Source organism: Chiloscyllium punctatum, chromosome 49 (assembly GCF_047496795.1).
Source record: "Chiloscyllium punctatum isolate Juve2018m chromosome 49, sChiPun1.3, whole genome shotgun sequence".
In the NCBI taxonomy this organism is placed as follows: Eukaryota; Metazoa; Chordata; class Chondrichthyes; order Orectolobiformes; family Hemiscylliidae; genus Chiloscyllium; species Chiloscyllium punctatum.
Window position 1 is genome coordinate 45,764,166 of NC_092787.1, and position 15,044 is coordinate 45,779,209.

Below are 15,044 nucleotides of genomic sequence, written 5' to 3' on the forward strand. Positions count from 1 at the left end.
CCTTGGGTCACTGTTGGTGAAATGTTTAAGTTCCTCTTCACCGCTGTCACCATCACAGTTGTCGTGATGTGACTGGATTTACGTACTTATGGAGTGAGAGACTGGTGGCAGCATTGCCTTCATCAATGGTGAGGACACAATCTGTCAAAACACTTTACTTTCCTCCGGTAACAAATGGAAAACTGGCCCTTATTCAGATTAATTGGTGCCAAGAGCTTAATTTTGCACAAAAGAAATGCAGTTATTGGGAAAATTCTGAACAGATCAGCCCTCTGATAGCTTTCAGAGCTTCGATCCATCTGGGATCAGATCAGTTCAGGATCTGTGACGGGCGGGTAGAGTGAGGCTGGTGTATGATGGGATGGTGTTGGTGTGTGTAGAGATTCTGTAGTAAAAGGACCTGGAAGTTGGAGCTCCAAACCTGACTCCCTGATGCAGAAGTATTGATTGAATTGGTTGTGGATAGCGCTAACCCAAGACCATTTATTACAGTTTTAGCTAGACCTGTTGCAGCTCAGTGACAGATGTACCTACTTACCTTGAAAATTAGCCTTCACAAAGCTGGTGACTGAAATGAATTAGCAAAGACCAGTTGCAGCAGCCATCTGTGATAGATAGATGGTACAAATAACTATGAGAGAAAAATATTGCCTCTAATCAAGTATATCGAAAACATTTATAGTTGGCCTGCATATATATTTAGACATCCTTTAAATATAAGTTCTTCACATTATTCACATAGACAAGACTTTTTATCAGTCCCTCAATGACACATGCTATTATTTTGAGGATATATTTTCCTGCACACCCTTCAATTTTTTTTTAGATTAGATTCCCTACAGTGTGGAAACAGGCCCTTTGGCCCAACTAATCCACACCAACCCTCCGAAGAGTAACCCACCCAGTTCCATTTCCCTCTGACTGACTAATGCACCTAACACTATGGGCAATTTACCTGACCTGCACATCTTTGGACTGTGGGAGGAAACCCACGCAGACACAGGGAGAATGTGCAAACTCCACACAGATAGTCGCCCGAAGCTGGAACCGAAACTGGGACCCTGATGCTGAGCCACCGTGCCGCCACATTGCCACTGCTTTCTCTGTTTCAACACTAGTCACGTTATAATGAGGGATATTCTCATCTTGAGTCCGAAGGCTGTGGCTTCAAACTCCAGTCCAGAAAATAGAGTATAAAAATCTGACACGCTGGTATGATGCAGAGAGAACATAATGCTGTGTGTCGGGTCCCATCTGCCCTTTTTTAAGAGTGTGAAAGATTCTTTTGAAGAGAGCAGAGATGTTGTCTCTAGTGTCATGGCTGAATATTAATCTCTCAACATCATAAAAAAAATTGTGCTTTCGTTATCACAATGTGTCTGAAGACTTTACTGTGTGTAAATTGTCTGCTGTGTTTCTGAAAACAGCAGAGTCCACACTTTGAAAGTTCTTCATTGGCCGTAAATCAGATTGGGCAGTCCTAAAATTGTAAACAGCAAGTATTTTTTCACTTCTGGTTTTCTCTCTCTGTGCTAGTCACACACTGCGTCTGCTTCATTCTCCTTTCTGATGGATGGCGCTGTGCCACATAAGGAGATATCAGGACAAGAGTCCAAAAGGGATAAGTTTTAAGAAATGCACCTTTATTGTTTGAGGGCTGGACACTGCGAGCAAAGCCAATATTTATTGTGGTGTTCCTAAGCATTTGTAATAAGGTGAAGGGTCTTCCTGCAGGTTCGCCCTCAAAGCTGTTATTGAGTTTGTTTTAGGATTTTGATCGAGCAACAGCGAAGGAATGGTGGTATAGTTTCAATTCGGGATGGTGAGCAACTTTGAGGGGAACTTTGAGGCAGGTCTAACAAGGAACTGCTTGGTAGAGATTCCACCAGAAGTTTGTTACTGTGTCATTGGAGTGCCTTAACCAGAACTGCGCACACTGTATTTCAGACACCATCTTAAACCTACAACCTTTAACCTTTTTAAACATCAATCGTAACTAGTTGGCAACAATACCTGGGCATGTCACCAGTCTCCCTTTAAAAGTTCTAATTGCAAGTAACAACAAGCTAATATCAGTTCCAAGCGAAATAGGATTACTATAACAATTAAAAGAATTTGAAAAGTCATTATAAGGAATACACTTTATTTCATGACTTGGAAATTAGGTAACAAGTAGTGACCTGGAAGCTGTCCAGGGTGTTGGTGAGACCACATACTGTTTTGCTCTTCTTATTACAGTGGGGTATACTGTACTCGTGGAAGCTTAAAGGAGGTTCATCGGCTTGATTTCTTGGATGAAGGGGATCTGAGGAGGTTAAATCAGTTGGAGCTATACTCATTGGAATTTAGAAGAATGAGAAGTGATCTTATTAAATCAAGATTGTTGAGTTTAGATTCAAAATAGGAAACGGCTCTTGTTGAGTTTGGATTCAAAATAGGAAACGGCTCATTTATTACAGACATGAGAAATTTCTTTTGACGTTTGTGAATTTTTGGGATTCTTGAACCCATAGAGATATGGAGACTGAGTCATTATCTCACTCAGCTTTGAATATATTCAGATTTTTTAATTATGATGGAGTCAAGGTTTATGGACAAAGGCTAGAAAAGGTAGTTGAGGTCATGATCAGATCAACCATAACCTTATTAAACTACACAGCAGGCTCAAGGTTGTAAGTTTAGAAGATTTGGATGCCAGACGGTTCGGAGGGTGGGGGATCCTGATAGAGCACATTGCTTTGTCGTGGATGTGCTGTGTTTCTTGAATGTTCTTGGAGGTCCGTACTCAAAAGCAACTGGAGTATATTCCCTCAACTTGTCTTGCAGCTGAGAAATAATTTGGAAAGTCAAAAGGGGAGTTACTTGCTGCAGAATGTCCATCATTTGGGTTACTCTAGCAGTCATACTATGTGGCTAGTCTGGTTCAGTTTCCTGTCATGGTGACCTCCATTTTGTTGATGGTTTTGGTGCCGTCAATCGTAATAGCCATGAAAGGCAAGGTGGAGTGGTAAGATTCTCTCTTGCCTCTTTAGGGCAGTTAAAGAGGTTTCAGGAGAGGATTTGTGAATTTTGGGCCTTGACTGCTGATAGCATGGACTGCTGGTGTTGGAGTAAAGAAAATTCAGATGAAATGAGAGACTATAATCAGAGAAAAATTATGAGATATCAGAATTGTATGACAGCAGGAGGCTAGGGAGATGGGAAGTGGAAGAGGTGATGGAGGAATTTGAGTCAGAGAGTCATAGAGATGTACAGCATGGAAACAAACCCTTCAATCCAACCTGTCCATGCCGACCAGATAGTCCCACCTGCCAGCACCCAGCCCATATCCCTCCAAACTCTTCCTATTCATATACCCATCCAAATGCTTTTTAAATGTTGCAATTATACCAGCCTCCACCATTTCCTCTGGCAGCTCATTCCACAAACGTACCACCCTCTGCGTGAAAAAGTTGCCCCTTAGGTCTCTTTTATATATTTCCCCTCTCACCCTAAGCCTATGCCCTCTAGTTCTGGACTCCCCCACCCTAGGAAAAAGACTTTGTCTATTTATTCAATCCAGGCCCCTCATAATTTTATAAACCTCTATAAGGTCGCCCCTCAGTCTCTGACGTTCCAGGGAAAACAATCCCAGCCTATTCAGCCTCTCCCTATAGCTCAAACCCTCTAACCCTGGCAACATGCTTGTAAATCTTTTTTGAATCCTTTCAAGTTTCATGACATCTTTCCGATAGGAAGGAGACCAGAATTTTACGCAATATTCCAACAGTGGCCTAACCAATGTTCTGTACAGTCGCAACGTGATCTCCTAACTCCAGTACTGAATACTCTAACCAATAAAACAAAGCATACCAAACGCCGCCTTCACTATCCTATCTACCTGCAATTCCACTTTCAAGGAGCTATGAACCTGCACTCCAAGATCTCTTTGTTCAGCAACACACCCTAGGACCTTACCATTAAGTGTATAAATCCTGCTCTGTAGTGCATATAATCGTTGCTTTGATGCACATCCTTGTGGTGTTTTTATATCTGGTAGACATAGCACAACGCCATGTTAGGATAGTTTACATCCTTCTTCCTCCATTAACCATCTATGGTGAGGGGTACCTTGTTAGTCTAGCATGCATTAACAGGTATGTGGGTTGAGTCATTGGCAGTCTGCAGGTGGTCAATATGCTGCACATATTATTTCAAATTTTGCTTTCGTATCAGACCCTTCAACTACAATTTATTCCATTTTCCCTCAGAAAATAGCCAAAGACGACTATGTACAACAACCATGATCATTTTATCATAGTGTGCCTATTACTATGAATTAGGATGATGCAATTTTGAGAATGTCGTGCATTTTTAGAAATTGATTCTTTGGTCAGAATGATGTTTGAACAGGAAGTGGTAACTGCTGCTGTCCCTTTGGCTTCCATAGTGCTATCTGATTAGGCATACCTGGCTGAGATTATTGGAATGAGTAGAGCAAGTCCTCTTAATTTGGCACACCACAATGTCATCACAAAATACCCTGAATTTCTATCCTTCCATCATGATTGGTTGGCCAGTTACCACAGGAGAAAGTGAGGACTGCAGCTGGAGATCAGAGCTGAAAATGTGTTGCTGGAAAAGCGCAGCAGGTCAGGCAGCATCCAAGGAGCAGGCGAATCGACGTTTCGGGCATAAGCCCTTCTTCAGGAAACCCAATTACCACGACTTTGCACTAAAACGAAGCCTCGAGGCAGTGCAGATAATATTTTCAGACTAATGAATGATTTCCCCATTTCCATTGATTCCTGCTGGCTGTTTGAACTTGTTCATTTGTATTATTTATTTACGTGTCAGTTGTAGCCTAAGTGCTCTTAGTAATTCTTTACTGTGAATCCCTTAGTCTGTTAAGTAATACATCTTATAGGTACATCTATTTAAATTTATGTAAAACTGAAGTCAATTGTTTCATTTCAGGTCCTACCTTGCTACTGAACAGTGATGTCATCAAACAACGTCTTGGATCTACTGCTTTGGACAGGTCAGGTCACACTCTGCCTTGGCTGACTTCCTACCTCACTCACCTAGCTTGTTCTCTCTGATCTTACACTGTCTTTCATTTTAGTTATTCTGGTTTCACGGGGAGTGTCAATTGGGGCAGATTATATAGCATAATGCCAAGAGATAACGGTAAACGTACAGCTAACAAATTTAGCATATAGGCTGAATGGATCACCCATCTGAAAGTTGAGGAGAAGTCCAAATTCAGCGCTTTGCAAATTGGGATGATTTGAACCTAAACTTTATTCTAAACTTTGGGTTTTCTTAGTTGGTTTGGTGACATGGCATGATAAATGTATCAGGTCCTAGTTTTGTTCCCTGCACAGTGCTGAGTTATCTCATTCCAACCAAAGTGGCGTTGAGGCTCGGGAACAGAAAATTAATCTTTTGCAGTGGATTGTTGTTCCAACTGAGGCTGGTTTATTTATGCTCTGCTATAAAGTATTGTACTGGGTGAAGTGCTGTCACTTGGGGATTAAAAAGAAATTCAGGTTTCCCTTAAGCTCTTCCATTATGCTGTACGTAAATTGGAATCTTCATGGTTTAGACTAGTGTTGTCCCAAGAGAGCTTTTGGCCACTTGTGGCTAATTGGGAATCTAGACATGGATAAGTTAATTGTGATTAGTAAATGATATTCAATATTAACCACCATTGTTGGGTGTTGACCTCATTGCTCATTTGCATGGAGTATGCTTTCATGCTTTAAACAGATCTTGGGTGTTTGGCAATGTAATAAGGAGATACTCTTTATAATTGATACAAGTGCTCCATTTCTTTGGCTGCTGAGCGGTGGCAGAGATTTGTTAACTAAATACATGTATGCAAAGTGCATTTACCCACATTGCGTAAGCGAATGCATGGAATTTTCTGTTAAACTAGCATGGTTAGCTGAAATGATATTTCTGCAGTCTTACACTTGGCTATTCAGCTATTTCATTTGGACAACATTGGTTTGGTGTGGCTATGTATCAAATTGTACAGCCCAGGAAGAGGCCATTTGGCCCTTGGTGTTAAGGCCCTAAAGGGGCCTTCCACATCCATCAAAGTTTTACCTGCACATCCACCAATACCATTTATTGTATCCGTTGCTCCTGATGCGGTCTCCTCTACATTGGAGAGACTGAACGCCTTGTAGCAGAGCACTTTAGGGAACATCTCTGGGGCACCCGCACCAACCAACCAACCACACCGTCCTATGGCCCAACATTTCAACTCCCCCTCCCACTCAGCCGAGGACATAGAATTCCTGGGCCTCCTTCACCACCGCTCGCTCACCACCAGAAGCCTGGAGGAAGAACGCCTCATCTTCCGCCTCGGAACACTTCAACCCCAGGGCATCAATGTGGACTTCAACAGTTTCCTCATTTCCTCTTCCCCCACCTCACCCCAGTTCCAAACTTCCAGCTCAGCACTGTCCCCATGAGTTGACCTACCTGCCTATCTTCCTTCCCACCTATCCACTCCACCCTCTTCCCTGACCTATCACCTTCATCCCCTCCCCCACTCACCCATTGTACTCTATGCTACTTTCTCCCCATCCCCACCCTCCTCTCATTTATCTCTCCACCCTTCAGGCTTTTGCCTGAAACGTCGATTTTACTGCTTCTCGGATGCTGCCTGAACTGCTGTGCTTTTCCAGCACCACTAATCCAGAATCTAGTTTCCAGCATCTGCAGTCATTGTTTTTACCATCGTGTTGACTCTTTGTAGGAGCTGTTTACATCACGGCCTGATTGACCCCTATGCTATTGGAAATTTCCCCTTTTCAAGTAAATGTCTAATTCTTTATTAACAGCTACTTTTGAATTTGCTTACACAAGCTTCTCGGACAGTGCATTCCACAACACTGTAACTAGTTGTATTCTTTTTAAGTGCCTCCACATTTCCTGCTGGGGGTTTTTTGCCAATTATTTTCTGCCCTCTGTGGTTACCAACCTCCTGCTAATGAAAGCAGTTTCTCCTTTATGTATCAGCATTATTTTAAAGAGAGAATTGCAAACGTGAGTTTGATGCTTCTGTAACTACATCTCTGATTTAAAAAAAAATTCAAAGTTTTCATAAATCTGAAATAAATATAGGAAAATAGTCCATCAGCATTATTTGAGAGAAGAAACAGGTTTAAAATTTAGGTCAGACCCGTCTTTAGAGTTGAAAAATGATTGACAAACAAAGATTTTTAGGCATTGAAATAAAAAGGCTAAGCAAACATTACCAATCCCGCAAGCATCTTAACATCTTGGTGAGGTACCTTTTGGATTGCTTTTCCAAGATAAAGGTGCTCTACAAATGTGTGATGTTGTGGTCACTTGTTTAATCAGAAAGCTGGAGATTGTTTTGTGTGACTGCAGTGTGTTGTAACAATAGAAAGAAGCATTGAATTACTACTGTAGTCTGAAACTTGCTGAGGGAATGTGCTGGAAAATCCGAGATATTTGAAAAGCAGCAAGCCTGCATGGCATGTTTAAAATGAAAATGTTAACAAAGCATAGCAGGTCTGTCTGTCTTAAACTGCAAAAAAAAAAGCAGGCCAACATTAAAGCCACAGATCGAGCCCCACTAACACTATCTCCCTGGAGGTTTCCCATCTTCGGTATAGTTCAGAGTGCCTCTTTCTGCCTGGGATAGGAATTGCAAGACAGAAAAAGGCCAAAACCGATTTTGTTTGCTGCCTGTCATCCTTGGAGGGCCCTCTAATGATAATGGAATTGTTGGTTATGCACAGCAATCGATTTCCATCAATATAATCTCCAACAGACCCAGAAATTAGCTGGTGGTAGAAGGTCTTGAAGCTATAAGTCCAAGGCCCCCTTGATGATATTTTCCGCCATCTGGGATACTGGTGATTTTTTACCAGTTCACAAGTGATGCATTGACTCTCTCTGTGCTTGGAGTATCTCTCTCTTTCATTTCCTGCACTTGCCTTTTCCAAGTCTATTAAAGTCCTTCCTTCTCTTGATGTTTGCTTGTCCATTTTCTCCACTGATGTTGATTTGATGTGTGTAGATTTTCAGTGTTCCATTTCTGAATGATCCCTTGGCTTTTCCTTGTGTAGCATCCATGAGTACCGATTATCAAGCTGGCTAGCTCAGCAAGAAGATATCCATAGAATTGTGCTCTACCAGTCTGACAGCAGCATGACTCCCTGGACCCAGCGCTGTATCAGGCAGGCTGATTGCATCCTTATTGTTGGCCTGGGAGAGCAGGAGCCAACTGTTGGAGAGGTAAATCAATAATTGCACTTAACACAGTATTTAGAGGAATTGCAATCATGTCAATGTTCACGTTTCATTATGTCAGTATGTGTCTCTATCGGTGCAGTGAATTGCCAACTTTGGGACAAAAGGAAGGAATAACGTAAGAATGAATGACTTAAATAATTTGTTTTTCATGAAAGCTCCTGTCACATCACTGACTGGAAGGTATTGTGTACATTGGTCACGTGGCTCCTTTGCTGTCTGCATACTCTGTCAGAGCCAGTTCTATGGCAATAAAAATATAAAATGTTGAAAATTTGCAGCAGGTCATGCAGCAACTGTAGAGAGAGAAGCAGAGTTAACGTTTTAGATTGACCAAGCATTCACTGTTCTGATGCAAGGTCACTGGTCTGAAAGTTGAGTTCTCGTTCTCTCTCTCTGTCCACAGATGTGATGTCTACTGAAAATGTCTCCACTTTTTCATGGGTTTCATGTGGGTTTAGAAGAATAAAACTTGGTTTAGATTCATACAGCACAGAAATTGATCCTTCAGTCCAACTCCATCTACCTCCATCAAGTGTCTCAAACTGAATTAGTCCTACTTACTTTGTTTGCCCCATATCCTTCTAAACCTTCCCTATTCACATACTTGTCCAAATGTCTTTCAATGTTGTCAAAGTGCCTATATCTGTGACTGCCTCAGGCCGTTCATTCAACATTTGAACCATTCTGTGTGAAAATATTGCCCTCGGGTCCTTTTAAGTCTTTCACCACTCACGTTAAAAATATGAGCTCTGTTTTTGAAACCCACCGACCCCCCCCCACCCCAACCCAACAAAGGATCCTTCCACATCCGACAGAAATTTGCCTGTACCTCCACAAATTGTCATCTACTGTATTTGTTGCACCCGGTGTGGTCTCCTCTACATTGGGGAGACAGGATGCCAAGTAGCGGATTGTTTCAGAGAACATCTCTGGGGCACCCGCACCAACCGACGTCACCGCCCCCATGGCTGAACCCTTCAACTCCCTCTCTCACTCCACCAAGGACATGCAGGTCCTGGGTTACCTACATCGCCAAACCCTAAACATCTGATGCCTGGAGTAAGAATGCCTCATCTTCCGCCTTGGAACCCCGCAAGCCAATTAATGTGGATTTCACCAGTTTCCTCATTTCCCCTCTCCCCACCTTATCCCAGTCCTAAGCCTCCAACTCGCCACTGCCCTCTTGACCTGTCCATCGTCTTTCCCATCTATCCGCTCAACCCTCCTCTCCTTCCTATCACCTTCTCCCCCATTTATCTATTGCATTCCCATCTGCCTTCCTGCGCCCCCCCCCGCCCCCCCCACCCTGTCATTTATCTCTCAGCTCCCCAACCCACAAGCCCTCATTCCTGATGAAGGGCTTATGCCTGAAATGTTGATTCTCCTGCTCATTGGATGCTGTGCTTTTCCAGCACCACACTCTTGACTCTGTCTACCGATGATGCAACTTTCAAGGAGCCAAGCACCTAAATTCGTAGGCCTCCCTGTTAAATAACACACTCCAGGGCCCTACCATTAACTGTACAAGTCCTGCCCTTATTTGTTTTACTATTATTGAAACATGTAAGATTCTGAGGGGACTAAACTGGGTAGGTGCTGGGAGGATATTCCCTCTTAGGATAGAGATATCAACTAGGGGCATTTGAGAGTGAGAGGTCACACTCTTGTCAGATAATTTATTTTTAAGAATGTCGTTAATCTATGGCAGTCTCTTCCTCAGATGATAATGGAGGTTTAAATGTATTCAAGTTAAATTGATTTTTTTGTTGACAAGGGAGCTGAGGGTTATGAGGGAGCAGACACAAAAGTAGAGATGAAATCATAACCTGGTGTGCCGTGATCTTGGTGACTTGAGGAACAGGTTCGAAGAGCCCAATGCCCTATATCGCTTCTATGTTCTTATATCTGGAGTCCACTGTATTTTGATTTTTTGTTTCAACATAGTATGTACACTGTCAGTGATACTAGTGTCCCACTATTTATTCCAAGGGGCTTATTGTATTCTTCTGGACCTGAAGCATTCCTCACATGAAAACTTTGCATATGACTTTTTTTGACCATTGAGGCAAGGGACTGGAGAAGTGTGGTTCACTTCAGGTCAACCAGGTGACCATCATTGCTAGCTGCCACTTTAACCCGTTTCTGACTTAAATTGATTGGGTGTGAAAGTGAAGCGCTGCACCTACAAAACCTGGTATTGCGACCAGCAAACGGAGACACAGTGGAAGGGGCACACCGTAGAGTAGCTCACGGTGTGTCCCTGGCACTGGCTCAGTGTCCTGTGACTCTTCATGTGTGCAATTTGTGTGTGACTTTGTTTGCAGTTGGAGCGCATGTTGGAGAACACAGCCGTACGAGCTCTCAAACAGCTCATCCTCCTGCACAAGGAGGATGGCCCGACGCCAGCTCGCACCGTCGAGTGGCTCAACATGAGGAGTTGGTGCTCTGGTCATCTACACCTCTGCTGTCCTCGCCGGGTCTTCTCTCGCAAGAGGCTACCTAAACTGGTAGGGAACTCTGAACAGTCTCTGTATATCGTTTGCTACTGTTTTCATTTTATAGGATGATCAGATTGGCATTATTGGAACAGCATCACCTTGAGGGAGAGTGATCTTTGATATTAAAGTATCCAATAATTCCACAATATGCCAGCTGTTGCATAACCATTATGATTCACTCACCTGTTTTTTTTTTCCTGGGCCTCTTCTTGACTAGCTGAGCGTTATGTTTCAAATTGTCTCTTCCAATGCCTTTGCAAAAGGTTAGCCTCCAGCAAGGAGTGGGAGTTTGAGTCTCATCACCTTGATATCCCACTGACAGAGGTCCTTAAAGCAGAGGGTATGACACACGGTTGACAGAGGGTTGTTGGATGTACAATTATCAATTATTTGATGACTGTGTTCAAGCCCACATATTGCACCTTCTTCTCTCTGTTCCACCACTCCGTTCAGTGCCTTTCTGTTCCATGCATATCTTACTTTGTATTTCGCTCTCCAAGATGCTACACATCACACGTTTCTGCAATAAATTGCATCTGCTACCTTTCTGCTCCATTCTACTATACTAAAGCTTCCCCTTGTCTTAGTAAGTTTCAGTACTATGTATTCCAGCAATCAAATCTACATCATCTATTTGTAATGAGAGAGAGAGAGAAGAAAATTCTCCCTGTTCCAACATCTGGGCTCCACCACTTCCACCTGTTTCCCAACTCTCGGGCAGTAGTTCCTCCTGACAAAATTCCTTTTTGAATGGGAATATAAATATTTGAGGCGTACGTTTTTTTTGAAAATCGCACAACAACCAAAGGTAAATTGTGTCTCAAATACAAAGACATGCGAGCAAGACCTTTTTTTTTCACTTGGCTCTTCTCCCTCATCCATTGTGCGGAACATTCTCTAGCAACTGCTTTCTGTACTGATTGGGATATTGGGAAAACCAAAGAGGAAAGAGATGTAATTCCAGACTAAGCAGAAAGGCACTTAACATTTGGATGAGCCCAGAAACTGCATTCCGAATACAAAAGTTTAATCTATGAAATCTTGCTGGATTTCTTTCTACCCAATGTATTTCATTTAACTACCTAGCAAATAAACATTTACCACCTTGCATTAAAGCTGCTGTACACCTTAAATAAACATCAGGTGAAATGTAAGTTTAGAATGCTACTCCTCTAAAATGTGTGACTTTGTGCTCTTTGAGTAGAAAAAAATAGTATTTCCTCCTTTTTCCATGAAATAATTCCTCTGTGCTTTACTTCCCATTCTCATAATACAGCAAGTGTGGAAAGGTGTTTGCCATGCGATCCTATTATAGCAACACAACTAAGACTTGTCCTCCAGTCAGAGGTGCATTCTATTTTATTGTTTTCTGCAAATCTGAAACAAACTGAAATAATAATTGTGTGTGAAAGAGTCGGTACCAAATGGAATTTCTGTCCAGTCAGCAATTGAAGGTTACTCTGTTGTTCATGGTGTATGTTTTATACAGTAAAAAGGATGAGTTAGTATGTTAGTCATAGTGTGTGCTGCTCTATCTATAATGTACTCCAGCATTACTGCACAGTGAATAGAATAGAGGTTACCAGTAATTAATACGTATGTACTAATTATAAGGAATTCCTGCCTAATGAACAGGATGGGGTTACTGCGTTTGTCATCATGTGTGCTGTGTCAACTATTGAGGCTCAAGTATGAGGTTGCTGAAGGCTTAAGAATGTCACTGAGTATCAGATCCTGGATATTTTGAAATGCTGCACTAAGCTGAGATGGAGCAGAATTTGTTAAGTGCATCCAAGAGGATTTCTTGAAACAGTATGTGGATAGTCCACCTAAAGGAGGGGTCATACTGGACCTTGTATTGGCTAGTGAGCCTGGCCAGGTGACTGACTTTTCACTGAGAGCATTTAGAAATAGTGATCGCAACTCCTTAGGTTTTAAGATGGCTAATAAATAAGGATAAGTCGGGATCTAAAAGGAAGGTACTAAATTGGGGGAAAACAAATTTGAATCAGTATTAGGCAGGAGCTAGGGAGTGTTAAATGGGAGGAAGTGTTATTGGGCAAGACCACATGTGAGATGTTGATCAGAGTTCAGCACCAGCGTGTTCCAATAAAGAGGAAGGACAAGGATGGCAAGGTAAGGAGCACTTGGATAATGAGGGAGATTGTGAATTTAGTCAAAAGGAAAGAAGAAGCCTATAGAACATAGAACATTACAGCACAATACAGGCCTTTCGGCCTTCAAAGTTGCGCTGACCTGTGAAACCAATGTAAAGCCTACCTAACCTATACTATTCCATTATCATCCATATGTTTATCCAATGACCATATAAATGCCCTTAAAGTTGACGAGTCTATTACTGTTGCAGGCAAGGCATTCCACACCCTTACTAATCTGAGTAAAGAATCTACCTCTGACATCAGTCCTATAATCTATCACCCCTCAATTTAAAGCTATGTCCCCTTATGCTAACCATCACCATCTGAGGAAAAAGGCTCTCACTCTCCACCCTATCTAATCTTTTGATCATTTTGTATGCTTTTATTGAGTTGCCTCTTAACCTTCTTCTCTCAAACGAAAACAGCCTCCAATCCCTCAGCCTTTTTTCATCATACCTTCCCTCCATACCAGGCAACATCCTGGTGAATCTCCTCTGCACCCTTTCCAATGATTCCACATCCTTCCTATAATGCAGTAATCAGACCTGTATGCAATACTCCAAACACGGCCGCACTAGAGTTTTGTACAGCTCCAACAAGACCTCCAAAATTCAATCCCTCTACCAATAAAAACTAATACACTGTATGCCTGCTTAACAGCCCGATCAACCTGGGTGGCAACTTTCAGGGATCTATGCACATGGATGCCGAGATCTCTCTGCTCATTTACACTACCAAGAATCTTACCATTAGCCTAGTACTCTGTATTCCTGTTATTCCTTCCAAATCACCTCACTCTTTGCCACATTAAATTCAATTTGCCACCTCTCAGTCTCACTCTGTAGCTTATCTATGTTCCTCTGTAACCTACAGCATCCATCCGCACTGTACACAACTCCACCAACTTCAGTGTCATCCACGAATTTACTAATCCATCCTTCTATGCCCTTATCCAGGTCATTTATAAAAATGATGAACAGCAGGGGCCCCAAAACAGATTCTTGCAGTACGCCACTAGTAACTGAACTCCAAGATGAACATTTCCCATCAGCCACCACCCTCTGTCGTCTTTCAGCTAGCCAATTTCTGACCCAAACCGCTAAATCACACTCAATCCCATGCCTCTGTATTTTGTGCAATAGCCTACCGTGGGGAACCTTACCAAACACCTTAGTGAAATCCATATACACCACATAAATCGCTTTACCCTCATCCATCTGTTTGGTCACCATCTTAAAGAACTCAATAAGGTTTGTGAGGCGTGATCCACCCTTCACAAAACTGTGATTATCCCACATCAAATTATTCCTCTCCAGATGATTATAAATCCTATCTTATATAACCTTTTCCAACACTTTACCCACAAGTGAAGTAAGGCTCACTGGTCTATAATTACCAGGGTTGTCTCTACTCCCCTTCTTGAACAAAGGGACAACATTTGCTATCCTCCAGTCTTCTGGCACTACTCATGTAGACAATGACAACATAAAGATCAAAGCCAAGGGCTCTGCAATCTCCCTAGCTCCCCAGAAAATCCTAGGATAAATGCCATCCAGCATAGTGGAACCTATCTATTTTCACACTTTTCAGAATTGCTCGCAGTTCCTCCTTATTTACCTCAATCCCATCTGGAGTAATAGCCTGTATCTCAGTATTTGACTCGACAATATTGCCTTTTTCCTGTTTGAATACTGATTAAAAATATTCGTTTAGCCCCATTCGTATCTCTTTGGACTCCACACAACTTCCCAGTACTGTTCTGTGGAAGCTAAAATCCGATAGGGCCAGTGAGGAATATAAAGAAAGCAGGAAAGTCCTCAAGCAGGGAATTTGGAGAGCAAGAAGGCGCTATAAAATGACCTTGGTAAGTTGGATTGAAGGGAATTCCAAGGCATTCTATACATACATTAAAACAAGAGGATAACTAAGGAGAAGGTAGGACCACTCCAGGATAAAGGAGGGAACTTGAGCTTGGAGGCAGAGGATGTAGGCAAGATCCTAAATGAGTACTTTGCGTCAGTATTCACCCAGGATAAGGATATACATTTGTGTGGGGCATGCAAATATGCTACAACATTTTGGATCTCTCTAAGAGCATGAAGGTGGA

The 15,044-nt window shown here is 42.3% G+C and overlaps 1 protein-coding gene across 9 annotated transcripts in view; it reads left to right on the forward strand.

The window, feature by feature from the left end:
- pnpla7b (patatin-like phospholipase domain containing 7b) overlaps nucleotides 1-15,044 on the forward strand; it is a 340,731-nt gene that overhangs the window by 194,380 nt on the left and 131,307 nt on the right. For all 9 annotated transcript variants that reach the window (XM_072566409.1, XM_072566407.1, XM_072566410.1 and 6 more), the window contains 3 exons: nucleotides 4,957-5,020; nucleotides 8,094-8,262; nucleotides 10,605-10,787. In XM_072566409.1, the coding sequence (XP_072422510.1) occupies nucleotides 4,957-5,020; nucleotides 8,094-8,262; nucleotides 10,605-10,787 (416 nt within the window). The remainder of the gene's footprint in view (nucleotides 1-4,956; nucleotides 5,021-8,093; nucleotides 8,263-10,604; nucleotides 10,788-15,044) is intronic.